The sequence below is a fragment of the Orbicella franksi genome, chromosome 9, assembly GCF_964199315.1.
Source record: "Orbicella franksi chromosome 9, jaOrbFran1.1, whole genome shotgun sequence".
In the NCBI taxonomy this organism is placed as follows: domain Eukaryota; kingdom Metazoa; phylum Cnidaria; class Anthozoa; order Scleractinia; family Merulinidae; genus Orbicella; species Orbicella franksi.
In genome coordinates this window covers 19,405,417-19,426,180 of record NC_138153.1, presented here as the reverse complement: position 1 = coordinate 19,426,180, position 20,764 = coordinate 19,405,417, and the positions used below count along the sequence as shown (strand labels likewise).

At 37.7% G+C, this 20,764-nt stretch overlaps 2 protein-coding genes across 2 annotated transcripts; one reads left to right on the top strand and one right to left on the bottom strand.

Annotated features, from left to right (window-relative positions):
• LOC145497927 (nucleoporin p58/p45-like) lies at nt 1-8,705 on the bottom strand. The gene is made up of 9 exons (XM_081477805.1): nt 7,996-8,705; nt 7,520-7,576; nt 6,743-6,842; nt 6,126-6,200; nt 5,466-5,664; nt 5,178-5,260; nt 3,262-3,355; nt 1,850-1,936; nt 1-1,146 (listed from the first exon to the last, which is right to left on the bottom strand). Exons 1-9 carry the CDS (start codon nt 8,703-8,705, stop codon nt 764-766), a joined length of 1,788 nt encoding a protein of 595 aa, XP_081333931.1. The 3' UTR covers nt 1-763.
• Nucleotides 8,706-8,760: 55 nt separating this feature from the next.
• LOC145497908 (phosphatidylinositol-3,5-bisphosphate 3-phosphatase MTMR8-like) lies at nt 8,761-20,725 on the top strand. The gene is made up of 16 exons (XM_081477783.1): nt 8,761-8,921; nt 9,420-9,536; nt 10,316-10,478; nt 11,501-11,658; nt 12,042-12,170; nt 12,836-12,970; nt 14,828-14,960; nt 15,429-15,541; nt 15,843-15,968; nt 16,144-16,193; nt 16,504-16,657; nt 16,822-16,868; nt 17,173-17,298; nt 17,893-18,019; nt 18,612-19,043; nt 19,497-20,725. The coding sequence occupies exons 1-16, from the start codon at nt 8,763-8,765 to the stop codon at nt 19,629-19,631; spliced, it is 2,304 nt and encodes a 767-aa protein (XP_081333909.1). The 5' UTR covers nt 8,761-8,762; the 3' UTR covers nt 19,632-20,725.
• Nucleotides 20,726-20,764: the final 39 nt, after the last annotated feature.

Here is a 20,764-nt window from a genome sequence, read left to right as displayed (position 1 = left end):
TAAAAAACATATAAATCACATTCACTTTACTGTTTTGCGTCAAAATAAAAGTGACTTATCCTTAATAGATCATTTAATTATCGCTCTCCATTTGACCAAAAATTTCGGAAAGGTAGCGAATGGCAAGGAAATTTCACGGGAAAGTCTCCAGGAAAATTGGAAACTGTTGAATTTCCGACATTTTAACAATTCAGTTAAAAACTTGGGAAATTCTGGGAGCAACGTCCAAAAGAAATTGTCGAAAATTTGGGTAAACCTTACAAGATTGTCATCTTGTTTGGAAATTTTGGTTAAAAAGTATATTCTCGCTTCAGGTACAGTCGACTAGAGCAGAAAGCTGTTCCGTTCCCCACTAGACTTTTCCGGATTTCTAACAGGAATTTTTGGTCAAGGAAGGGCCCGTTGTTAACAGGATAAGCTGCGTAAGTCGTCAAAGCGACATGCGCCTTTTTCGAGTCAAAAAATGTCCCTGGTAAACCTAAGACGAATATAGAGCTCTATAAAACAATGAGTTTATGGCCTGATTATATTACTATCCAGATTTTACAGGCTAATTTGACATTGACCAACAAACAAGCAAAAAACAGCTTCAGTATCCTTTCCTCGCAAAATTTAAAAAGTGTTCGTAGATGAAATTCACTCAAGCCTTGTTGCGGGTATTTTTCGAGTCGACTGAAACGCCACTGCAAGCAACAAAGCTCAGGTTCAAGTGAGTCAAGCACACAGTTTACACAGGGTGAATAAAGGACTAAAAAGCCTTTTTTCACCTTCGTTTTCCTCTCTTGTTACCAGCTGGCGGCCGTTGAAGTTGAAACTTGGGTTGAGCGCTAAATGCCGATGCCCCTGCGCCAAAAGTGCTCCCACCAAGCCCTGTACCAGAAGAACCCAATGCCCCTCCCGTGGAAGCCCCCAAAGCAGGGGTCCCAAATCCAGTTGTTAAACCAGTAGTGGTACCAAGTCCAGAGGTTCCTAAAGTGCCGGTGTTTAGCAGTGATCCAAATGCACCGGCCCCAGGTATATTTGTACCGCCGAGGCCTGTAGTGGTACCAAATGGATTACCGAGAGAGCTTGTTCCAGTGGAACCCAAAGTACCTGTTAAACCAGTAGGATTTCTCTGAAGTCCGCTAAGACCAAACGCCTGAGGAGCTAATAAAAACATATCAGTTAAAATATGGAAAAGAGCAATATCATTTCATATGTAAAATGATAGTTACATAGGACACAAAACTTAAAGTAGTTAATTATCATAAATAGCTGAAGTAGTTGAAAGTAAGTGTCGTTCTGTGTGCCCAAACGTCTCTATATTCACTGCTAACATACCAAACGCTAAAGGTGCCTCTCCTCACCCAGGAGTCGTGATGAGTGCCGGTGAATTTGAAAGGGCAAGTTAACAACTTTTTTTAGGCCATGGGGAATGTGTGAATGTCTGCATAATGCATGAACGTTCATACATAATATGATACATGTTAGTGCACAAATAATTTAACGAGACCAAAAAAACCCAGGGTTTATTTGCAGATGATCACGGTTTAGCATTAACAAATGTTCTAGTATAGCATTTATTTACTGCTCACTAAATTGTATGTGTTCTGTGTTGTATGTGTGTGTATACCGACCTAAACTTATATTAATACATCTGTAGACCTGGCTGCCTGCCCTTTTTAACTCTCTAGTTATTTCAGGTAGCCAGGCCCCTAACTCTATTAATAATTTTATATTACTTTGCAAAATACTTCTGTGAGACCAGGGAAATAAAGGCATGTTGTCGTTGTTGTAAACTTAAGGCATTTTACTCTTTGCTCACACTTTTTGCATATCATTTTAGCTTCACAGCCTGTCTCCACCATACCTGCGATGTTACCAGTAGCTGGCATGGCAGAAGTTGAGGTGTTTGACGACACTCTGAAGGGACTGGGACCAAGACTAAACTCTCCACCTAAGAGATTTATTATGCATTCATTATATAAAGTAAGTGAGCTGAAGGAATATTCCCTTACAAGTAAATAATTTGTTTAAGGTGATTCCCTAGTGAAAGAACCTACCATAGATTTCCAATGAAACTTGGTATGCTGTTGTTATGGGACAAGGAGATATCAAAAACGTAGTGAAAAGAGGGGGTCACCATGCTTGTTTTCATGCCACAATGCTGACAAATACGGTTATTTAGGTGACTTTTGGTAATCTCCGAGCACAACAAATAAGCTCAATCATTTTTCAATGCAGCGTGTTATATCACACAGAGTTTGACTTTCTTTGATTGTTTATTCATCTACGTCCCAGAAAAAATTAATGTCTTCAAATACCCTGCATTTTTTTATCCTTTAAGGAAACTAAATTTGGATATGGGCCGTTGGGCCTGTCATGTCTCCCTCTGTAGTGTTTATTTCATTTGCCAAAAAAGTAGCCATAGATTTCTGCTAATTTTCTTGCAGTTATTGAGCGTATTGTTCTCATTGAAATTATGAAATAAAAAGTGGGGGTCACCATGTCCGTTTAAGAAAAAAAAGAGCATTTATTTCGCTATTGAGCTTGGTTCAGGGAAATCTCTTATGTTTTGTATGTGCGCGCGCTCATGTGTGCACGCTTATGACGTGAAAATTGTGCGCAGTAGGAACGTGCAATGCAATACTAAGGAATCACCTTAAACAATAGGCATTCTCAGAGTTAGTAAGATAAAGCTGCTTTGAAACAGACTTAACTCATATTAGAGCAATGGTGATCTGACCTGAGGTATGTGTGTTCAAATCCTGGCAGGACCAAAGCTATCCTTTGGACTCCCAGTAGCCTAATTTCCTTTCTAGGGCTAGTGGTCTGGAGGGGGGGATTCAATATAGCTTATAATCCATCAAATATTTTCACTAGCGCTCAGTTGGTTTATTTAAATGCATCACATGACTGAACATTCCCCAGCTAAAATAGGGAATATCCGGGTAAGATTTTCCAATTTTCAAAACTGCATGTGTTGCAAAAAATATTTGAATGTGGCCTGACAATAATGCTCAGATACTTGTCCTATTACCTGTTCCCCAAAGCTCACAGTTTTTGTTGAGCTATGCTCTCTGAAAACAGTCCGCTTCTTGGAACAGGTAGTGTCCGCAGACAAATATTGAAGCGGATTTTTGCTCCCAATGGAGGCTATTGTTTACATATATTCATTATTGTTCAGTCTCAGCTATCCTTATAAGCATAATATACTTACTAGATTACGTAATGCAACTGAAAATTAAAGCAACAACAAGATGGCAGTATCCTTACACTTACCGCTCTTAGATAAGTCCTTTGAATTGCTTGAGAAGATGTCTGTGCTTTCCTTAAAATATGCTCTTCTGTAGTTAAGGTAGTGTTCTTTTTGTACCTAGTATAGCAGCAAATACATTTAGCAAACAGTCCTAAGAAAATATGTGAACTGATTGGTTAAAAATCGTGTTTCTATTACTCGATAGAAACACAGAACTAGCACAAGCTGTTGACGTAATGATGGCATGAACAAAGAGAATTTACATTTTGATAATCAAAGTTAACACGTTGCTTTCCTTTTTTTCGTCGCGGTGTTTTCTAAAAGAAATAGAAAACATGTTCTCCATGTTTCTATAGAGTTATAGAAACACTGGTAAAAGTTTGGGAGAACTCAAAAAAGCTGTGGAAACACTTGCCTGCAGCTCGTGTTCCCACTGCATTTCTCGTTCTCCCAAACTTCCACTCGTGTTTCTATAACTCAATAGAAACACGGTACGTGTTTTCTATTACTTAAATATTACATATGTCAGTAAGGTGGTCATGGAAACAGGGTTACTATGGAAACAAAGGATAGCTATCATGATACCCATTGCTAATTCTGGTGCACTCCATATCTTGTCTTTGGCAGGGCTTGTCACTAGCAGTAGCCAACTAGCCACAGACCAGTAGAAATTTAGTTTTGGCTAGTAGGTTTTTGATTTCCACTAGCCACTTTGGCTAGTCAATGAAATGAAATTGGTTGAACTAGTTTCTGTCTCCATCAAGGAAGACAAACACAAAATTTACACTTTTCTTGGAAACAAGGTCAGAATTTCATTGTGGACACATCATGGTACTGGGCATGTGCTATTCAGCACGTATGCAAATATAAGTTTGTCTACGTTTTGCTGGGTTGCACGTAAACTGGGAACTGAACGTGCTACTTTTGTTGAAAGAAATATTTGACAAACAAGACCGCATTTTCTGAAAGCACACATCAATGCTCTTTTTTGTTACGAAATTTTTTTCATGCGCAAAATAGTGTGGAACTGTAAAGGGATAACACTCCTGGGATAGCATTCCATTTAGCGTAACAATACATGAATGATTTGTCGTTGTATGCATACTCACAAAGTTAACTTACCACCACAGAAATAACTAGATGAGAAAGATTTATTTCCTTCGACATTTAAACCAGCCGTTTTTAGCAGTCGAATTTCGCCAACGACAGTTTACAGTATTGTTCAGATAGTTGTTTTGCTTTTGAAACATTTCTACGGTGCCTGTCTGTGAAGAAGTCTCGACAGTTTTTACAGTGACGTGTTGGAGGTCTCGATATTTTTCCAAGGAAGTCTCAGAGAAAAACAGAGTCTTGAAAGTCTTTTCGGGAACTGGAACTTTTTTGAAACTAGTTTAAACACAGTATAATTACCAATGTTATGTATTAAAGAGAGTCTCTCGTGTTGTGTTTTCAAGTCTTGCTAGTACTTCTGTTGTTATTGGACCTACCTGAAACTTTCGCGACATGAGAATTTTGCGAATTTAAAAAAAATCGTGAAATTAAAGTAACGCGAATAAGGGTCAGGAACATAACACATTATGTTACTGTTGACAGAGAGTACTGCCATTGCGTTTTTGTTAGTTTTGACGTCATTTTGATAAAGCCAGTTTACTAAATTCAAAGACATGTTTTAAGTAACATTACCAAGGAAATAAATTTTGTGTTACCCAAAACGCAAAGTTAAAGTGATTCAAAATACAAAATTTTAGCAAAATTGCTGAATTTAAGTGTCATGAAATATGTGCACCCTCAAATTGCAAAATTCATGTAATAAGGTAGCCGACCATAATGCTTGGCTAGTAAAAAAAGGTCTTGACTAGTAACATCCAAGTTATCACTAGCCACTAGGCTAGTATGTTGAAAAGTTAGTGTCAAGCCCTGTTTGGACATATAGCCTCACCTTAACAGCTTCATGAAATTCATGTAGTTGAGCTGCAAGTGCGATGAAGGTTTCATGTACCTTGTGCATTACATCAGAGAGATCTGAGTAAATAAAATGAAGCAAAGGGCATAAAGGATTGATTAAGGTGCTTAAATACTGTATCATAATACCTGCAAAAGAAAAGTTTAACATTACATTATAGGAAATGTTTGACATAAGATTTTGAATCCAGGATAAAATTCAGATATATACTATGAAGTTATAATCATACAATACAGAAAATGAATGACGGCAATGAACAGACACCTTGTGGAGTTAATGTTTGCCCTTGTGATAATGACGCAAGATGGCTTTCCATGATCTCAATCTGTTTTCTGTACATCAGCATCCTTTCTTCAAAGGATTCCACTAAACGCTGAAAATACTCCTGTGGTGCCACATTCTCATGTTGCAGGGGTGGAGGAATATCATTCGTTCTTTGGGCAATTTCGGCATTCTTCAGTTCCTGAAACACACATTACACACAGTTAGAATATTGTCTACAGAAGAAGAACGCATAAGCTTATTTACTGATCGAAAAAGCCCAGCAAGACATATTTGGCTAGTTGAGATAATGACCAAGGACCTATTGAAATAGTTTCCTGTCTGGCCTAACCAAACTAAGCTGCTCAGTAACTTTTTGTTAGCACTTTTCTTGAACTTGATTTTGCTGGAAAGTCTGGAAAATGTTTTGGTAAATGTTCTAAACGACACAATGCTGACCCATGTGAATTCAAGGCATTGATTTCTATGGAATTTAGTCAGCAATGCAGTATGGTGACAGGATAAAAACTAGGATTATGAAACAGCCTTAATTATCTCATGGCTATGTAAAAGGAAACCTGATTAATGGTGCAATGAGGTATCTTTTCCGGTACTGTACAAAGGTGTTTGATTTATACATGGGAAGTAACCTGTACTAGTTACCTGTGATACATCTATTTTAAGGTTTTCCACAGCACATCCATCTCTCTGAATACTGTTAGACACCAGAGCTAAAGCCTGTTAAAAGGGTGGGAGTATTTAAGACATAATGAATTAGCAACAACAAGGCCCTTCTCAATACAGCATCGCTAGACAGCACTGAACTGACCAGATATAGGGCCTTCAAAAGCACGTAGAAGTGGCTTTCAAGTTATTTCAATTCATTCATTGTCCTGAACAAGTTGCAGCTGACTAATAAAGCATTATACCAGAATCAAGCTTAGCTCAATGAAGTATCTACAAGACAGAGATTAACACCAGTTGTGTTCCAAAACAAGAGTAATATCATGATTATTTTTTTTTTTTGTTCGTGAAACTGTTTTTGGATTATTAGCAAAGAAGCATAGACCCTTGTTATAAATGGATGCCAGCTTAATATTTTTGGATGCATTTAAAGTAGCCTCACTAACCTCATTTGAGAGTAAAAATTCTTTTGAATTAACAAAGTAAAAATGAGGTTAGTAATGCTAATTTCAGTACTTTAAAAAGAAATAATAATTGGCAGCCATTTATGAAAAGGGTCTATAATTACAGGAAGTACATGTAGTAAGCAAGTCTACCTGTCTAAGTGCAATGGTTTCTTCTCGAACTTTCTCCAGTGTGCTACCAGACACTCTAGAAATTTCATCTCTGTGTTCCTTCTGTTCCTTAACATATTTTCTTCAAAAACAACAACAGTAATTTTGATTAAGAACAACCATTTTATCTCCCATACTCTTAAGCTATGAACAACTATGGTGTGTGACAAAACTGTTGTTGGAAGTTTGAATAGGAAGTGGTCTGTTTCTTAACATTTAAGCAAAAAAAATGTTTTGTGGTTAACATGTTGCAAGCTTCTTGGACTTCTTATCAGTGAACAATCATGTTAATTAACTTGCTTGTTTTTTTGTTATGAAGGAGTTCACAATGTGAAACAAGTAACACTCATGTGACAATTTTTGGAGATTGTTTGGGAGGAATAAAATCACTCTCAATTCACATTTCTGATGACAGTTTCACCACTCCTATCAGTGATTTTGATAGTAGTCTGAAATAATTCTTTAAAAAAGTAAATGTCATTATTAAGAAAATTATTACCTGGTAGAAATTAATGCAGTTAAATGTAATTTAACTCCCTCCCCATCCCAGAGGGGTGGATCACTGTATGTGGGGGCTTATTGCTGGGTTGCTGGGATTGCCATTCATGGAGTGTTTTACTGTCTAGGGGCTGGCTGATTTCAGTGGAGGCCCCTGGACATCCTGGGCATCCATCCTCTATACAGTGTGATGCAGTTGTTATTAGACACTTAAAGGTCCAGTATTACCACAATTTCACTGATAGGCCTTCTCCAACTTACTTGATGTGTTCTGCTATTTCATTCAAAGGATTAGGTAGTGCGGTGTCTTTGACATCACTGAACAGGAAAAATTAATATACAGCCATCAATAATAATCAGTTTTAACATGAAAAACATCCTAAGTTACCAAATAGTTTAGTCTCAACAAATTCTTGACAATGAAACCTATTATTTTGTCTTTTATTGACATACAAACTCTGAAGTTTCATGCTGCCATCAATCATAAGAAGTTGTAATGAAACCTTTGTTCCCTTGTTTTGCTGGGATTCATAACCTTTCCCTTCTATTAACTATACTGTAAGTTTTTCAGTTCCTACCCAGAAACTGCAGGGATGGGGTATGCTAATCAAATTTCCATGATCAATCAGAGTCTAGAGATGACAACATGACCTGAAACATGCTTTCCTTAAAATTGCCAGCTTATGTCCAGTAAAAAATATTCACTTAATTCCAAACGACCAAAGTTAAAACCTTACCCCTGCTTGCTGGCCACACCACCTACTGCACCTGTTGCACCTCCACTCGTACTAGTACCAGTCCCACCTAAGCCACTTAGCGTAGCTGATGTCGTAGTGCTTGCAGCGGCTGTGGTCTTAATGGCATTGAAACCACTAAATGCCCCTAAACCTGAGCCTATCAGCGAGCTTGTACCCAATGCTAACCCAGTAGGAGCTGCTGGAGTTGACCCAAGCAATGTCGTTGTAGTTGTAGCAGCAGTACTTGGTTTAAACAGTCCACTGGCTAAGTTTAGACCCGTTGATGTACTAGCCCCGGGTGTTACCCCCAGAGCAAAACCGGAGCTCTGTCCCAGTTGATTAGTTTGTCCAAATGTCCCTAGGGTGGGAACAGTCGATGTAGTTTTCGCTGTGTTAAACCCGGAAAAGGTCGATGCTGTAGTTGAGCCTAGACCTCCAAATTTAAAACCAGTGGTCGCTCCCGCGGTTGTGGCCGTTTGTTGACCAAATGGTGTGCTCAAAGTCGATGTGGCAGTGGAGGCTCCGAACGGTTTAATCGCGGAAAATCCACTTGCTCCCAGGGTGTTACTTCCCAAAGTATTTGTACCGAGAGTTGGTGTACCAAGTCCAGTTGAAGTTGCACCACTACCGAAAGAGAAACCCGCAGAACTACTGCCAAAAAGCCCTCCAGTCGTGGCGGCCGCCATTTTCCTTTGCATATAAAACAACATCCAATCAAAACACTTGTTATAAAATTGATTTCGTTGTATCACTTTGCATCACGGGATATGCATGGGGGTGCACTTTTCCAATATGGCGGCCGAAGCAGGTTGAAGGTGAAAACGCAGGTTACATCAAGGGGACATTTTCATTGTAGGAAGCATCTGAGCAGCTATTGCAAAGAGTCATCGTTGCCTTTGGTGATGGACGTGATAAAGACGCCCAAGGTAATTTGTATTTGACATCATGACACATACACCGTTTCTGTTGCGGCATTACACAATTGAAACTTTTGCCGCATTTTTTGGTCACATCGATAAAATATTTCCTTTCTTTAGCTTGATATAGTTATAGCTGGTTTAAGGGTTGAGAAATATAAACCAGTTTTTGATGTGGCATATTTCGGAAAGCATTTAGCCACACACTGAAAAAAAAAGATAGTAATAAAAAATAGAGAAGTTTGTACGGTATTTGGAAATTATTGATGTATCCAGGAGAAAAACGTCCCTAGTTTGTTATGCATGTTGGTAATACGTTTATTTTGACAATGTTATTTTGGCCAAATTTGGCCTTTGTAGTCTGTTCTTAGCTGATCTGACCGAGATATTTTGCTACCCAATAGCAAGAACTACTACATTGTTTACATGTTTCTTTGAGAAGGAACAGATTAGATGATCCCATGACACTTGCCTGATAGATCTTGTCTTGGATCTTGTAATACACAGGTTGACAATGTTCGTTTAATGACAAAATATGGAAAGAAGAAGGCTGCTGTGGGCACTTTATATTTGACAGCTACACATCTGATATTCATTGACCCAGACTGTTCCAAAGAAACTTGGGTAAGTTACTATGAACCTTCTATCTGAAAGAGTAACAGAGGGCAAGGCAAGCTTGAGTTCTCACTCATGTATATTCTTCTTGAAGGAAAGTGACATGAGTCTCTGGCGAAGCCAGACAAAATAGAATTGTTAAATGAGCCAAAGCAAACCAAGCAAGCAAAACAAATACATGGCAAATTACAGGGTATCAACTTCACAGAAACCATGCAGATGTACATGTGGCCTTTGACATGGTATTTGGTACACCATAGTTGAACAGCTCTGCTCTACTGAAAAGACAAACTCCTTAGAACGTAGCATGTAATGCCCTTCCACAGCAATAATGTGCAGCAAAATAGATTAAGACCAAATTATGACAAAAGAGATTGGCAAATGCACAAAGAATTGTCATCAGGTGACATTTCTGACGACCAGAAGCGCTGCATGAATTTACATCACAAGCCTACTTTCCACTTACATGTCCAGCTGTTTGTTCTTAGGAAGGAACTTGGACTGGACTTGAGAGAGCAAGGGAAGTCAAGCCTAGAGTTTGCCCAATGGGCAAACATGAACAAATTTTACTTGCATAAGCATATGTATGTACAAAGTAATATTTATCATGTGACTATTCACTAATTCCACGTGTAAATAATTATACTATAGGACAACTGAGAGGACTAATTATAGTTAAACTCAGCAAGTTAGAATATTCCTCTGATAACGGCCCATGATAAGTCTACATGTCAAGGTTTTTAGCTTAGTAATTTGCTGCTGCTCATGGTTCTTCTTGATTGCCACAGATTCTTCACTCTCATATCGCTTCAGTAGAGAAACTTCCTCTGAATGCCGGAGGTTCACCTTTGAGGATTCGCTGCAAGACATTCCAGATTGTAAACTTTGTCATTTCAAGAGACAGAGATAGTCAGGAAATATACACTTCCCTATTACAACTATCTAAACCTGGTAAGCTTCATATTTGTAATCCTGCAAACATCTCATATTGCCTTACTATTTTACATACATTTTGCACAACATTTAATCTTTCTTAACAAGAGCCAAGGTCGTTTTTCTCGAGAGTTAGTCATAATCACTGCTTAGATGAAAGAATAACATGATTTATTAAAAACTGGATCATTGGACAATGCAATTCTAGAGTTTTCATTGGCTTAGCCATCATGGTTTATGAGCTGTTATGACATGTTCTACAAATAATCTTTGTGGTATGCGTACATGTAATTTTTTAACACCTTTTTGTTTTTATTTTTAAATAATTTTATTTTTCTATATTTTGAGGGTGTTTTTAATGAAACAATAATTATTCCACTCACGCCTTTTGGATATGTGATATTCTAAACAAAATTTAAGTTTGGTGGCCAGGATTGCTAAAACTGGGTTTGTAGAGACACCACATGCTTTATGTCCCAGCTGTGTTAGGGTGTGCAGTTTGTTGTTCTACCTTTTCTTTAGGGTAAGTAATCGGGTCAGTGTTGTAGCACTGAGTGGTTGCCCCTGTCAGGATTGCCATGGATACCATCATATGCATGCTTATGTGTGGCTCCACCAAGCTTTTAGTGTGAATATACTGTCAGTGAAATTAATACAGTGTAGCTGAGAGAATGGGAACTGGACAAAATGCTGGGTTTACCCTTGAATGAGTTAGTCAAGTACTCCTAGTCATTTCACGCTAGCGAAATGTTGCTCAGATTAATAATAATAATAATCGTCATAACTACTACTAATAATACTAGTAATAATAATAATAATAATAATAATAATAATAATAATAATAATAATAACTTTATTTACATGTCAATGAGATTTAGCATTGTGCCAACTGGGGACACCTAAAAAGAGTTACAATTATCAGGACTATGTACAAAATAAAATTCTTAATTTGTCCAGTTCTCTCAGCTGCACTGTATTATCCATGTAATAGGCTAGTAGCAAGGTAATCATCATCATTTGTGTTGACGTTCTCTTTTCAGAAAAACTTGAAGACTTGTATGCATTTTCCTACAATCCTCAAAGTGAAAAGCTGACACGGTCTGCTGGCTGGGCCTTATTTGATATCCAGTCAGAATATGCACGCATGGGATTGCCAAACAATGAGTGGTGCTGTAGCACCTTGAATAAAGACTACCAGGTTAGCAGTGCATTCATTTGAAATCTCAATCTTTGTCAGGCTTTCATTTCAGCAACTTCAAAGATCTCAGTCTCTTTCAAAGTGTATTGATTGGCAGAATAGAATTCTTAGCTTTCTAGGAGAGTAACAGTGCTCTTAGTCATTATTTATGTATTGTAAAAATGGAGTTAGTAATAATATAATAATGGAGCTAATGCCAGTGTGTTATAATAAAGCCATGAAGTGTTAAGGTAAGACTTTGTTTACAGTTACCTGGGGTTTGTCTCTATCCTTTCAGTAGTAACAGCTGTTGTATGATCTGCCTTGTGTTGCTGGCTAATTTAATTCACAATGATAATTTCTGTTAGTAATTTACTTTTGTTCTTATTCTGTTGACATTATAGATATGTGATACATATCCTAGTATTTTGTATCTGCCATCTTCTGCTTCCACTTCTCAACTCATCAGTAGCTCAAGGTTCCGTAGTCGAGGCAGACTACCAGCCTTGTCTTTCTACTACAAGAACACAAAGGTATTTCTATTTAACTTTTGGTGACATTGTCATAAATGTATACAGTGGAACCTCTCTACAATGGGGACAGATGAAGGTGGCCATTTTAGAGAGGTGACTGTTATGGGGAGGTAAGGGTGTAATTTGATTCCTGTTTTTGTGGGGGAGGGGGGTTGCAATATTTGTAGTTGTAAGTAATGGTTATTGTAACACATAGATATGTAACACAATCAAATTATACCAATAAAACACAAACCAAACTGGAAAGGAGACCAATGTAGCGATGCATGGTACGGATCAAGTTTCATGACCTTTTACAAAAAAATAAAAAGGGTTTTGTAAATACCATTGCCACTGGCCGTTGTAGAGAGGTTGTGATCAAAGTGACTGTATCCATGGACCGTCGGCTGGGACAGAAAAAAGTGACCATTGTAGAGAGGTGGCCATTTTAGAGGGGTGGCTGCTAGTGGAGGTTCCACTGTAAGTATTACTTTTACATGAAAACAAAGCTTCAGGTGAGTAATAATGTTTAATTTAGTTAAGGTTAATTTCCATATACGTGGGAGATCTTGAACAATGCCTAGTACATTGTCTTTACCTATTTATGTGCAGCATCAGGCCCATACGGCTTCTATTTGCATGGTTTCCCATCATTTAATTCATAAAACAAACAATTGCGTTTTCAGGCATCAATTTGCCGCTGTAGTCAGCCTCTATCAGGGTTCAACTCCAGGTGTCAAGAGGATGAAAGTCTCATTCAAGCCATCCTAGATGCCACACCTGATTCTAAATATGTGTACATTGTGGATACAAGACCGAAGGTATCATTATTAATAATCTACAGGTAGCTTTGTAGAACTTCAGTAGACCTTCCCTTCAAAGGAAGCAGTGTAGTTTCCTAAACTTGCTACTTAACAGCAGTTAAATTATACATACCTTTATCAACTTCAAGTTGATAATCAACTATAGTGAATATTTTAGGTTGAACAGAAAAGGTATGTCAGGAAAGTGCTTATTTAATAATTTACTGCAAAGGCAGGGAAATTCAGTGGAGATTGAGGTCAGATCTCTTTAGAAAACCTCAGTGACACAAGTTTATTGTAATTAATAAAAGTAGTTTATGCAAAGGATGGTTACATGGATGGAGGCTGTGTAGCTGTTACAGTATTTGACTGACCTTCATTTACTTAGGAAGGAAAATTCAAGTTGAGTTCTGTAAATTTGGTTATACAGGGCTCGAAAAATATTTGAATTCCACCTTGCCCATTGGGCAATTAACTCTCAAGTTTTGCTTGCCCGGGGCACTTCCCTGCTTGCCCAAGTTTTCAAACTCATTAATATAATCCATGAACCCCAAAATGGAAGTCAAACTACAGGGGTGTTTTAATGTACTAAACCCATCTTGACTGTAGTCCTCATAGTGCTGATCTATTTCGTGTTAACGCCATTATATTGCAATGCTTCCACAACTTTTAACTTCTTCATTCCGCTTTTAGGAAGTTGTACAGTTTGTAATAATTAACATGGATGAACTCCCAAGTTGTTGTTGTTCGTTCGTGAACTTACTTCCCAGTTCCTGTATTACATGCTGGGTATCTTCGTTATTATACAGCCTTGAATCAATTTGTTTAATTCGCCAAAGATTGCGTTCGACTCTTTGAATGTTGACCTGCATCTTGTCTAGCTCCACGAAATCATTGTGAAGAGAAGCACGAGAAATTTATAACACTCAGAATTAACAGCAAGTCGCGTTCCCACTTCAGTTTTGACACAGGCACAGTGTCGTATTTGAAAAGCCGGCGAGAGCATATTTTTTCATTTGGGTGAATGAAAAATAGTTTCAGTCGAGGGAAAACATCTTCATTTGAAAGAAACACTACCAGGTATTTTAAGTCATCTTCCAGGAACTCTGAAAGTATTTTGATGACTTAGTTATCCATTTCTTTTTAATAACATAATACTTTTCCTTTTGCACAGCGGCGCCTAAGTAAGTTATCACTAGCAAACTTGCATGTTTCGCCGAAAACAGAGATTTACCTGGATTTTAGCACCAAAAATGCTGGCTACGCTTTTGCAATAGAAATATGCGACTTCTTTTCGCATACAATTTCTACAGCTTTAATATATGGTTGTTGAGTTAAGTTTTGTACAGAGAAACTGGAAAATGCTCGCAGAAAATTGCTAAAATTTAAAGAAATAAACACGGCGTTTTTGTGCCCAATGCGGCTATTTTCAATCCTGAAAGGAAATTTGATTGGGGCAGATTTTGATCATATGCTAGGCAGCCACATGTGAGCTGTGAGTGCGTGTCACACAATCAACAAAACAACGGTACAAATTGTAATTTTCGTCAAGCTTCATCTAAACACTTGATTACCCTTGAGCCTAAAATTTACCTTTTTTTCTCAAAATTGTTATCAAAAATTTACTCGGCAAATGGCTTTCCTGGGTCCTTGCCCGTGGGGCAAGTAAGGAGAGAAAGTTACTTGCCCGAGGGGAAAATCTACATGTCCTGGACAACCGGACGGGGGTTTTTTCGAACCCTTTTATATATCATCCAGAAAATAAGGCTGTTATATCTACTAACAGTAACTCCAAAAATGTTATGAGTGCTCTTGTCATTCAATTCATGTGCTATATATGAAGTACATTTTGATTTTGCTTTTACAATATTGTAGATCAATGCTATGGCAAACAAGGCAGCTGGGAAAGGATATGAAAGCACAGATTTTTATGAAAATGTCAAGTTTCAATTTGTGGGAATTGAAAATATTCATGTGATGAGACAAAGCCTGCAGAAGATGATTGAGTGTGAGTTTGAATATGTGATAACTTGATGCTATTTATTTGTGTACATAAGTTTGTAATCCAATTTAGAGGGGGGGGGGGGGGGGACAGAGAGACCTAATGGTTGGCACATTGTACTAAAGATCAGTTGATCTGCAATGACAAAAGAAGGACTTCATTTAGATATGTCAATTTTTTTTAAATATAATGTCCAGTAAAAAGAGCTTTTAGAGTTTCAATTCCAAATCTTTTGAGCTGTTAGTAGTGAGGCATGCAAAAGAATACTGTTATGTACCAAAACCTGACTTGTGGAAAATCTGGGTAGTTAAAAATTGTTTTTAATTGCCGATAAAATCTGATGTGTCTCTAGCCAGTAGGCCAGTGTGGTAAGAAGGTGGTCTCAAGTACTATGTGGTGTGCTGTGTATACTCAAGAGGCCCCCACTTTCCATGGTATTGGGAAGACATTTTACACTCCTTTGATTATTTTCAGTGGTCTGTGAGACCCCAGATGTAACAGCTAAAGCCTTAGCAAGTGGCTTAGACAACAGTGGATGGATGAAGCACATTAAAGCTGTGTTAGATACTTCAGTCTTTATCGCTAAGGTATTGTATTATGTGCTACACAAACATGTACAATTTGACTCTGCTGCTTTAGGGCAGTGCTCAAAATATAATTGCCAGGGTGGCTATGAATGGAAAGGATGGAAAATGATGACAATGACTGTGATCAAACTTGAAAAAGTGATTCACATGATCAGTACTTTCAAATTTTGCAAATCAAACTACATTTGTGTCTTTCACTGCCACACATACTTTTTTTGTGGAAAATCTAGTCACTGATCATTTAGGCAAGGACATGGTTCTTCCAAAGCTGAATATTTATGTGTGCATGTGTCCTATTTAGGCTGTTGTGGAAGAGAAGGTGAGTGTAGTTGTTCACTGTAGTGATGGATGGGACAGAACAGCACAGACCTGCTCCTTAGCAAGTATCATGTTAGATCCTTACTACAGGACGATTCATGGACTTCAGGTATGTTCAGATTATCATAAATTTTGAATAAATCTTGAATCTGATTGGTTTTAACTGCTAAAACTAATGAGTTTTAATTTTCTTGGAAATTCCCCCAAATGGTGGCATGCATATCAGTCCATGTTGTGCCATTTCACAGATCTTAAGAGGCTGTGATGTTTACTTTTATTCGAAGGTTTTGATTGAGAAAGAGTGGCTTGCATTTGGACACAAGTTCACTGACAGGTAAAATGTTCTGCTCCATGAAATATCCATACAGCACCTCTCTCATTGAACTGCATGATGCTTGCCATTGTCAATTTAAAGTTAAACATCTTATGAGCTGGTTAATTAACATGACTGTATATCACTGATCAGATGTTAAATGTGAAAGACAAAGCCTTGAATTACTAGTAAAGGATTTTTGCATCAAAGGCTGTATTGCTTTCAAGAGAACACTTGCAATGTATGCAGCATTGATTCAATACAAACTTCCCAGACATACTTGTGTGTGCATAAAATTTGTCTTTTAATGACAGCATGTATTTCTTCTCAGATGTGGGTTTCTCCAATCAGATGTGAAGGAGACATCACCAGTATTTCTCCAGTTCTTGGAAGGAGTGTGGCAATTACAGGAACAGTTTCCATTTGCCTTCCAGTTTAATGAAAGATTTCTTCTCACAATTCATGATCACTTGTATTCCTGCCAGGTATGTGGAATTTGTTTGCTGTTTTTAGGTCTTATAGACATTTATGAAGACCGAGGAGTGAGGTTAACTTGACCTGGAAGAAAAAATAAGTTCACGAAGAAAATAACTTATGATATTGTCTCATTTTGTATATTAACTTCTCTTAATTCTGGTTTGTATTCCAGTTTGGGACTTTCCTTGGAAACTGTGAACGAGAACGAAAGGAACACAGGTAGGCAACGTAACCAGTAAATCAGAGGGCTTTTTTGGTAAATACTGCATGACGTGTTTACTGTCCTAACTGTGTTAGAACTGTACTGTTTACAGTTACAGCCATGCTGGAACATTTGCTGGGGACAAATTACACATCTTCACTCCTTATTGTCAAATTTTCTTGCTCTATTCTGGGGCTTGATTATTGCATACACAATATTGTGAAAATTGTTGTAAACATTTTCTTCTTTTACATGCTAGTAATTTTAGATGTAAAGGTGTTTAATAAAATTTGACTAACAGTTACTTATGTTTCTGTGTAGTTTGGCAGAGAAGACATACTCACTGTGGGGTTACATGTGGCAGAATATCAGTGACTATGCAAATCCGCTGTACAGAGGAGGCATGGACGAGTTACTATGGCCTAACACTTGTCCTCAAACTCTCAAGTAAGAGTTGTATTAGGCTTGATTGCTAGAATATAAACTCTTGCTCCTCTGTCCCCTCCTACCCCACCCTGCCAGCCTCCCTCCCTAGGAGGAGAAGGGGCCAGATTTGCAAGAGACGAGGTCAGAAATGGATGGATGGATGGACTTCACACATTGTAACAGAGATATCTTGAATCATAATACAACAAACCTGATGAAATCTGGTTTGCAGAAGCAGCATGGTTGAGTTGTTAGAGCAGTGGAAATCTAGAGATCCAGGCTGGGTTAAATCCCATTCTGACCTTTAGCTGGTGTTGTTTTCAGTAGTCCCGAGTTCAACTCCTCGGCCAGACTGGTAAATGGCCAACTTGTCTGCTTCTTAATTACCACTTGGGATTTTTAGCTATGTCATGTTTATGTGTAATATTTTTTACAGCTCATTTGTGCTAATGGCATGGAAACCAGCTAGCTCACGGTAGCTTGAAACTGAACACTTGGCCACTATAAACATATTTTATTTTTATTATCATTTTTATGTATGCGACTAAGCGAGAGTGAATGTACATAAGTAGCGTCAAACCTAATACCTTTGAATTGTGTTACTATCTGTTGAAGGTTTTGGCGTTCAATGTACAATCGATATGATAACGATGTTCATCCCAGAGAGACTGTATTGGATGCGCTTAGTAGTATCATAGATCACAATGATTCACTGCAAGATCACATTAAATTTCTTTCTTCCGTAAGTATGGTCAAAATTAGTTTAAATCTTTTAAGGTTTATGGATTTTGAATTTGTTTTGAATTGTACTGTATGGGTCTTATAAGGCTGCATTCAATGCCTGTATATTTTTCGTCAGATTGTTTTAGGTCGAAGGGATTTCCTGTTGATGGTTATCTGTATTCTCATCACCTGTTTGCTTGACACTGTACTGTTAACTCCATCAGGAAGAAATTACCTCTTAAACAAAGTTTTTTTTTTCTAAATTTCACCCTTAATTCAGCTTCTATGGTTCATTTTATACACACATGATTCAAAGTCAACTATGAAAAGCAGGATTCTTAAAGGGGCTACGTCACTGTTTGCGTATCTTAAAAAAGTTTAGCCTAAATTTGTCAAGTTCGTCGTTTGAAATCCGTGTTAATCTTCTCCATCCTTAACCATCCTTTACGGTTTATTATTATCTCTTTGGTGTTTTTCCCTCTTAGAATTTTACCTTTTTGCAGTTTTCCATTAATTTAAAGGCAATTTTGTACGCGGCACTCAAAATAGTGACTGAGCTCCTTTAAATATTTTGTTCTGTAAATAAATTCTGTGGATGCTTTATTCAACAGCGCATTGCGATGATGAAAACTCTTTTCAGTTCGTCAAAAGACTCTGAAAACAACACTGTTGATGACAAGAATTCAATGGAAATGAACTATCTGAATTCACACTGTCAATCGCCTGGTAGTTCGTCAAGTGATTTGACCTCTCTTGAGAACTCAGTCGATGATCTGGAACTCAGCACAGAGCGGAAAAACTCATTACTTAACAGTCACGACAGCGTGTCATCTTCATTACCCAGCGTCAGTAGCGGCACGAGTGAGGACAGTGCTCTGGGAGGACCTCTACCGGATGACTTACAGAAAACTTTAAAACGTCAAGGTTTGACTGTCGAGGATTTGCTTCAATCCGCTCCTCCGTTTGCTGTGGAATGGAAGTCAGTTCGAGATGTTTTCCAGTGTCTGACTTGTGCAGCGCCGATTGATTTTCTAAGTCGTAAGGTATGATTGCATTCTTGTATTTAAACTAAAAATGTGATATCAGTAGTTTTTAACAGTATTTTAAACGCACGTGTCGCTTTATTGTATACGAAAACTTAAACTTAAAGTTAGCTCTTAGCCAATAGTAGTTTCCAGTTCTAAGAGGTAAGGACACACAGTACAACGCGTGTGAATTTCCCGCCAAAACTATCGGTTGAGTTAAAAATTGCTTCACACGTGGTTTGCTTTACAGGAAGTAGTTTCGCTCTGATTGGTTAGCGCATTTATTGCACAAGTTTCCGCAACCAATCAAAGCGCTTGCTATGTTTTTGCACGTGATTGAATGTGAAGTCACTGATTGGTTAGGACGTGGAGCACGGGTTTTCTCGACCAATCACAATGTTGGCCAAACTAAACCCAAAACATCCTACAGTTAATGTTGTCACTCACTGACGCGTCTATTTATTTCGACAGTATCACTGCTGGAACTGTGGAGAGGTGTTCTGTAAGCGATGTATTGATAAACAATGTACCCTTCCTGGACATTACTCGGACAATCGCGTGCCTGTCTGCAAGCCATGCTACAAAGTACTTAAGAAATTTAAATGAGATGCGGCGTTTCCAGTCAGCCATATGGACAAAGAACTACAAGTAATTTGAATTACTTTGCAAGGGTGTCGTGGAATTTTTTTACGTCAATGAATGTCAATGAATAATACAGTTGTACACTAGAATTTTACAAATGGCTATAAAACCTAGAAAAATGTTTATAAAGTGGTACAAACGATAATAAAGAGACAATTATTAGAAGAATATAACACTGGAATTCGATGGCATTTTTGCCGAGGATCAACAAACACATCAAGCATAAAAATAGCGATAAGTGTCCAAATTGTTTAAAATTATTTTAACAAGTTACAAATCAAGTTTACTTATGTCTTGGGAAATTATATTTCGAAATCCTTAGACCAAAGAGAATTGTGGAAAAATGATAAACATACCATGATGTTTGACAAGATACATTTTCTAAAAGGAATTTATAGATATTTTAATGGTCGAACACGGGTGTTTTTTTTTCTTTCACTATTTGCAATGAAACAACAGATCAAGGTATTTGCGAAAACAGCTTCGAAATGTTAATAATTGACGGGATTATGCTAATCAGGCAATCGGGCGAATTTCTCTTCGTTCTTATTTACTCCAAGAAAGGTCATCCCTTCTCAGTTGTTTCTGTTTGTGTTTCAATACATTCAGAGAATATCAGAGTGTTGCAAGATATTACTTCCTAGGACCCGGTTGTTCAAAACGACAGGATAACCGAAACGTAAATCCAAGATTGAAAGTCGAACAAGGTTTTCATTCTCATAAATGAAAGTGTTTTTCACTACAAATGCTTTGTAGAGTTAGTCAGGTCAAAACTGGGCATCAAAAACTGCAAGTATAAAATATCACTGAAAAGTCGAAATTTGCGCTAAATCTGTATAAAGTAGCTTAGTCACGCTTTGAACAACCGGGCCTAGGCTATAACTGACTTGTCCCATGATCTCGGAGTTCCTGTTATCTCCACTTAGATGACTCTGAAATATTTCTTGACTGTGAACGCGTTTCTTTATTTTTAAGACAGCTTGTCAAAAAAGGAAGGCTCATCATTTCAAATCAGTCACAACTCTTGTACAAATTAGAAATAAACTTCTCAATCTCTACCTTCCTTGTTCCAGTTTTGCTTGTCACTAGCTCTTTGA

Bases quoted from the DNA above. Each gene is read 5' to 3' on its own strand.
- LOC145497927 (XM_081477805.1), bottom strand. From the start codon at position 8,705: ATGTTGTTTTATATGCAAAGGAAAATGGCGGCCGCCACGACTGGAGGG. The intron at 5,665-6,125 runs GTAACTAGTACA...TGTGTGTTTCAG, and splicing joins TTAAAATAGATGTATCACAG to GAACTGAAGAATGCCGAAAT. The intron at 5,261-5,465 runs GTGTCTGTTCAT...TTATTTACTCAG, and splicing joins GCAAACATTAACTCCACAAG to ATCTCTCTGATGTAATGCAC.
- LOC145497908 (XM_081477783.1), top strand. From the start codon at position 8,763: ATGCATGGGGGTGCACTTTTCCAATATGGCGGCCGAAGCAGGTTGAAG. The intron at 18,020-18,611 runs GTAAGTATGGTC...TTTATTCAACAG, and splicing joins ACATTAAATTTCTTTCTTCC to CGCATTGCGATGATGAAAAC. The intron at 19,044-19,496 runs GTATGATTGCAT...TTATTTCGACAG, and splicing joins TTGATTTTCTAAGTCGTAAG to TATCACTGCTGGAACTGTGG.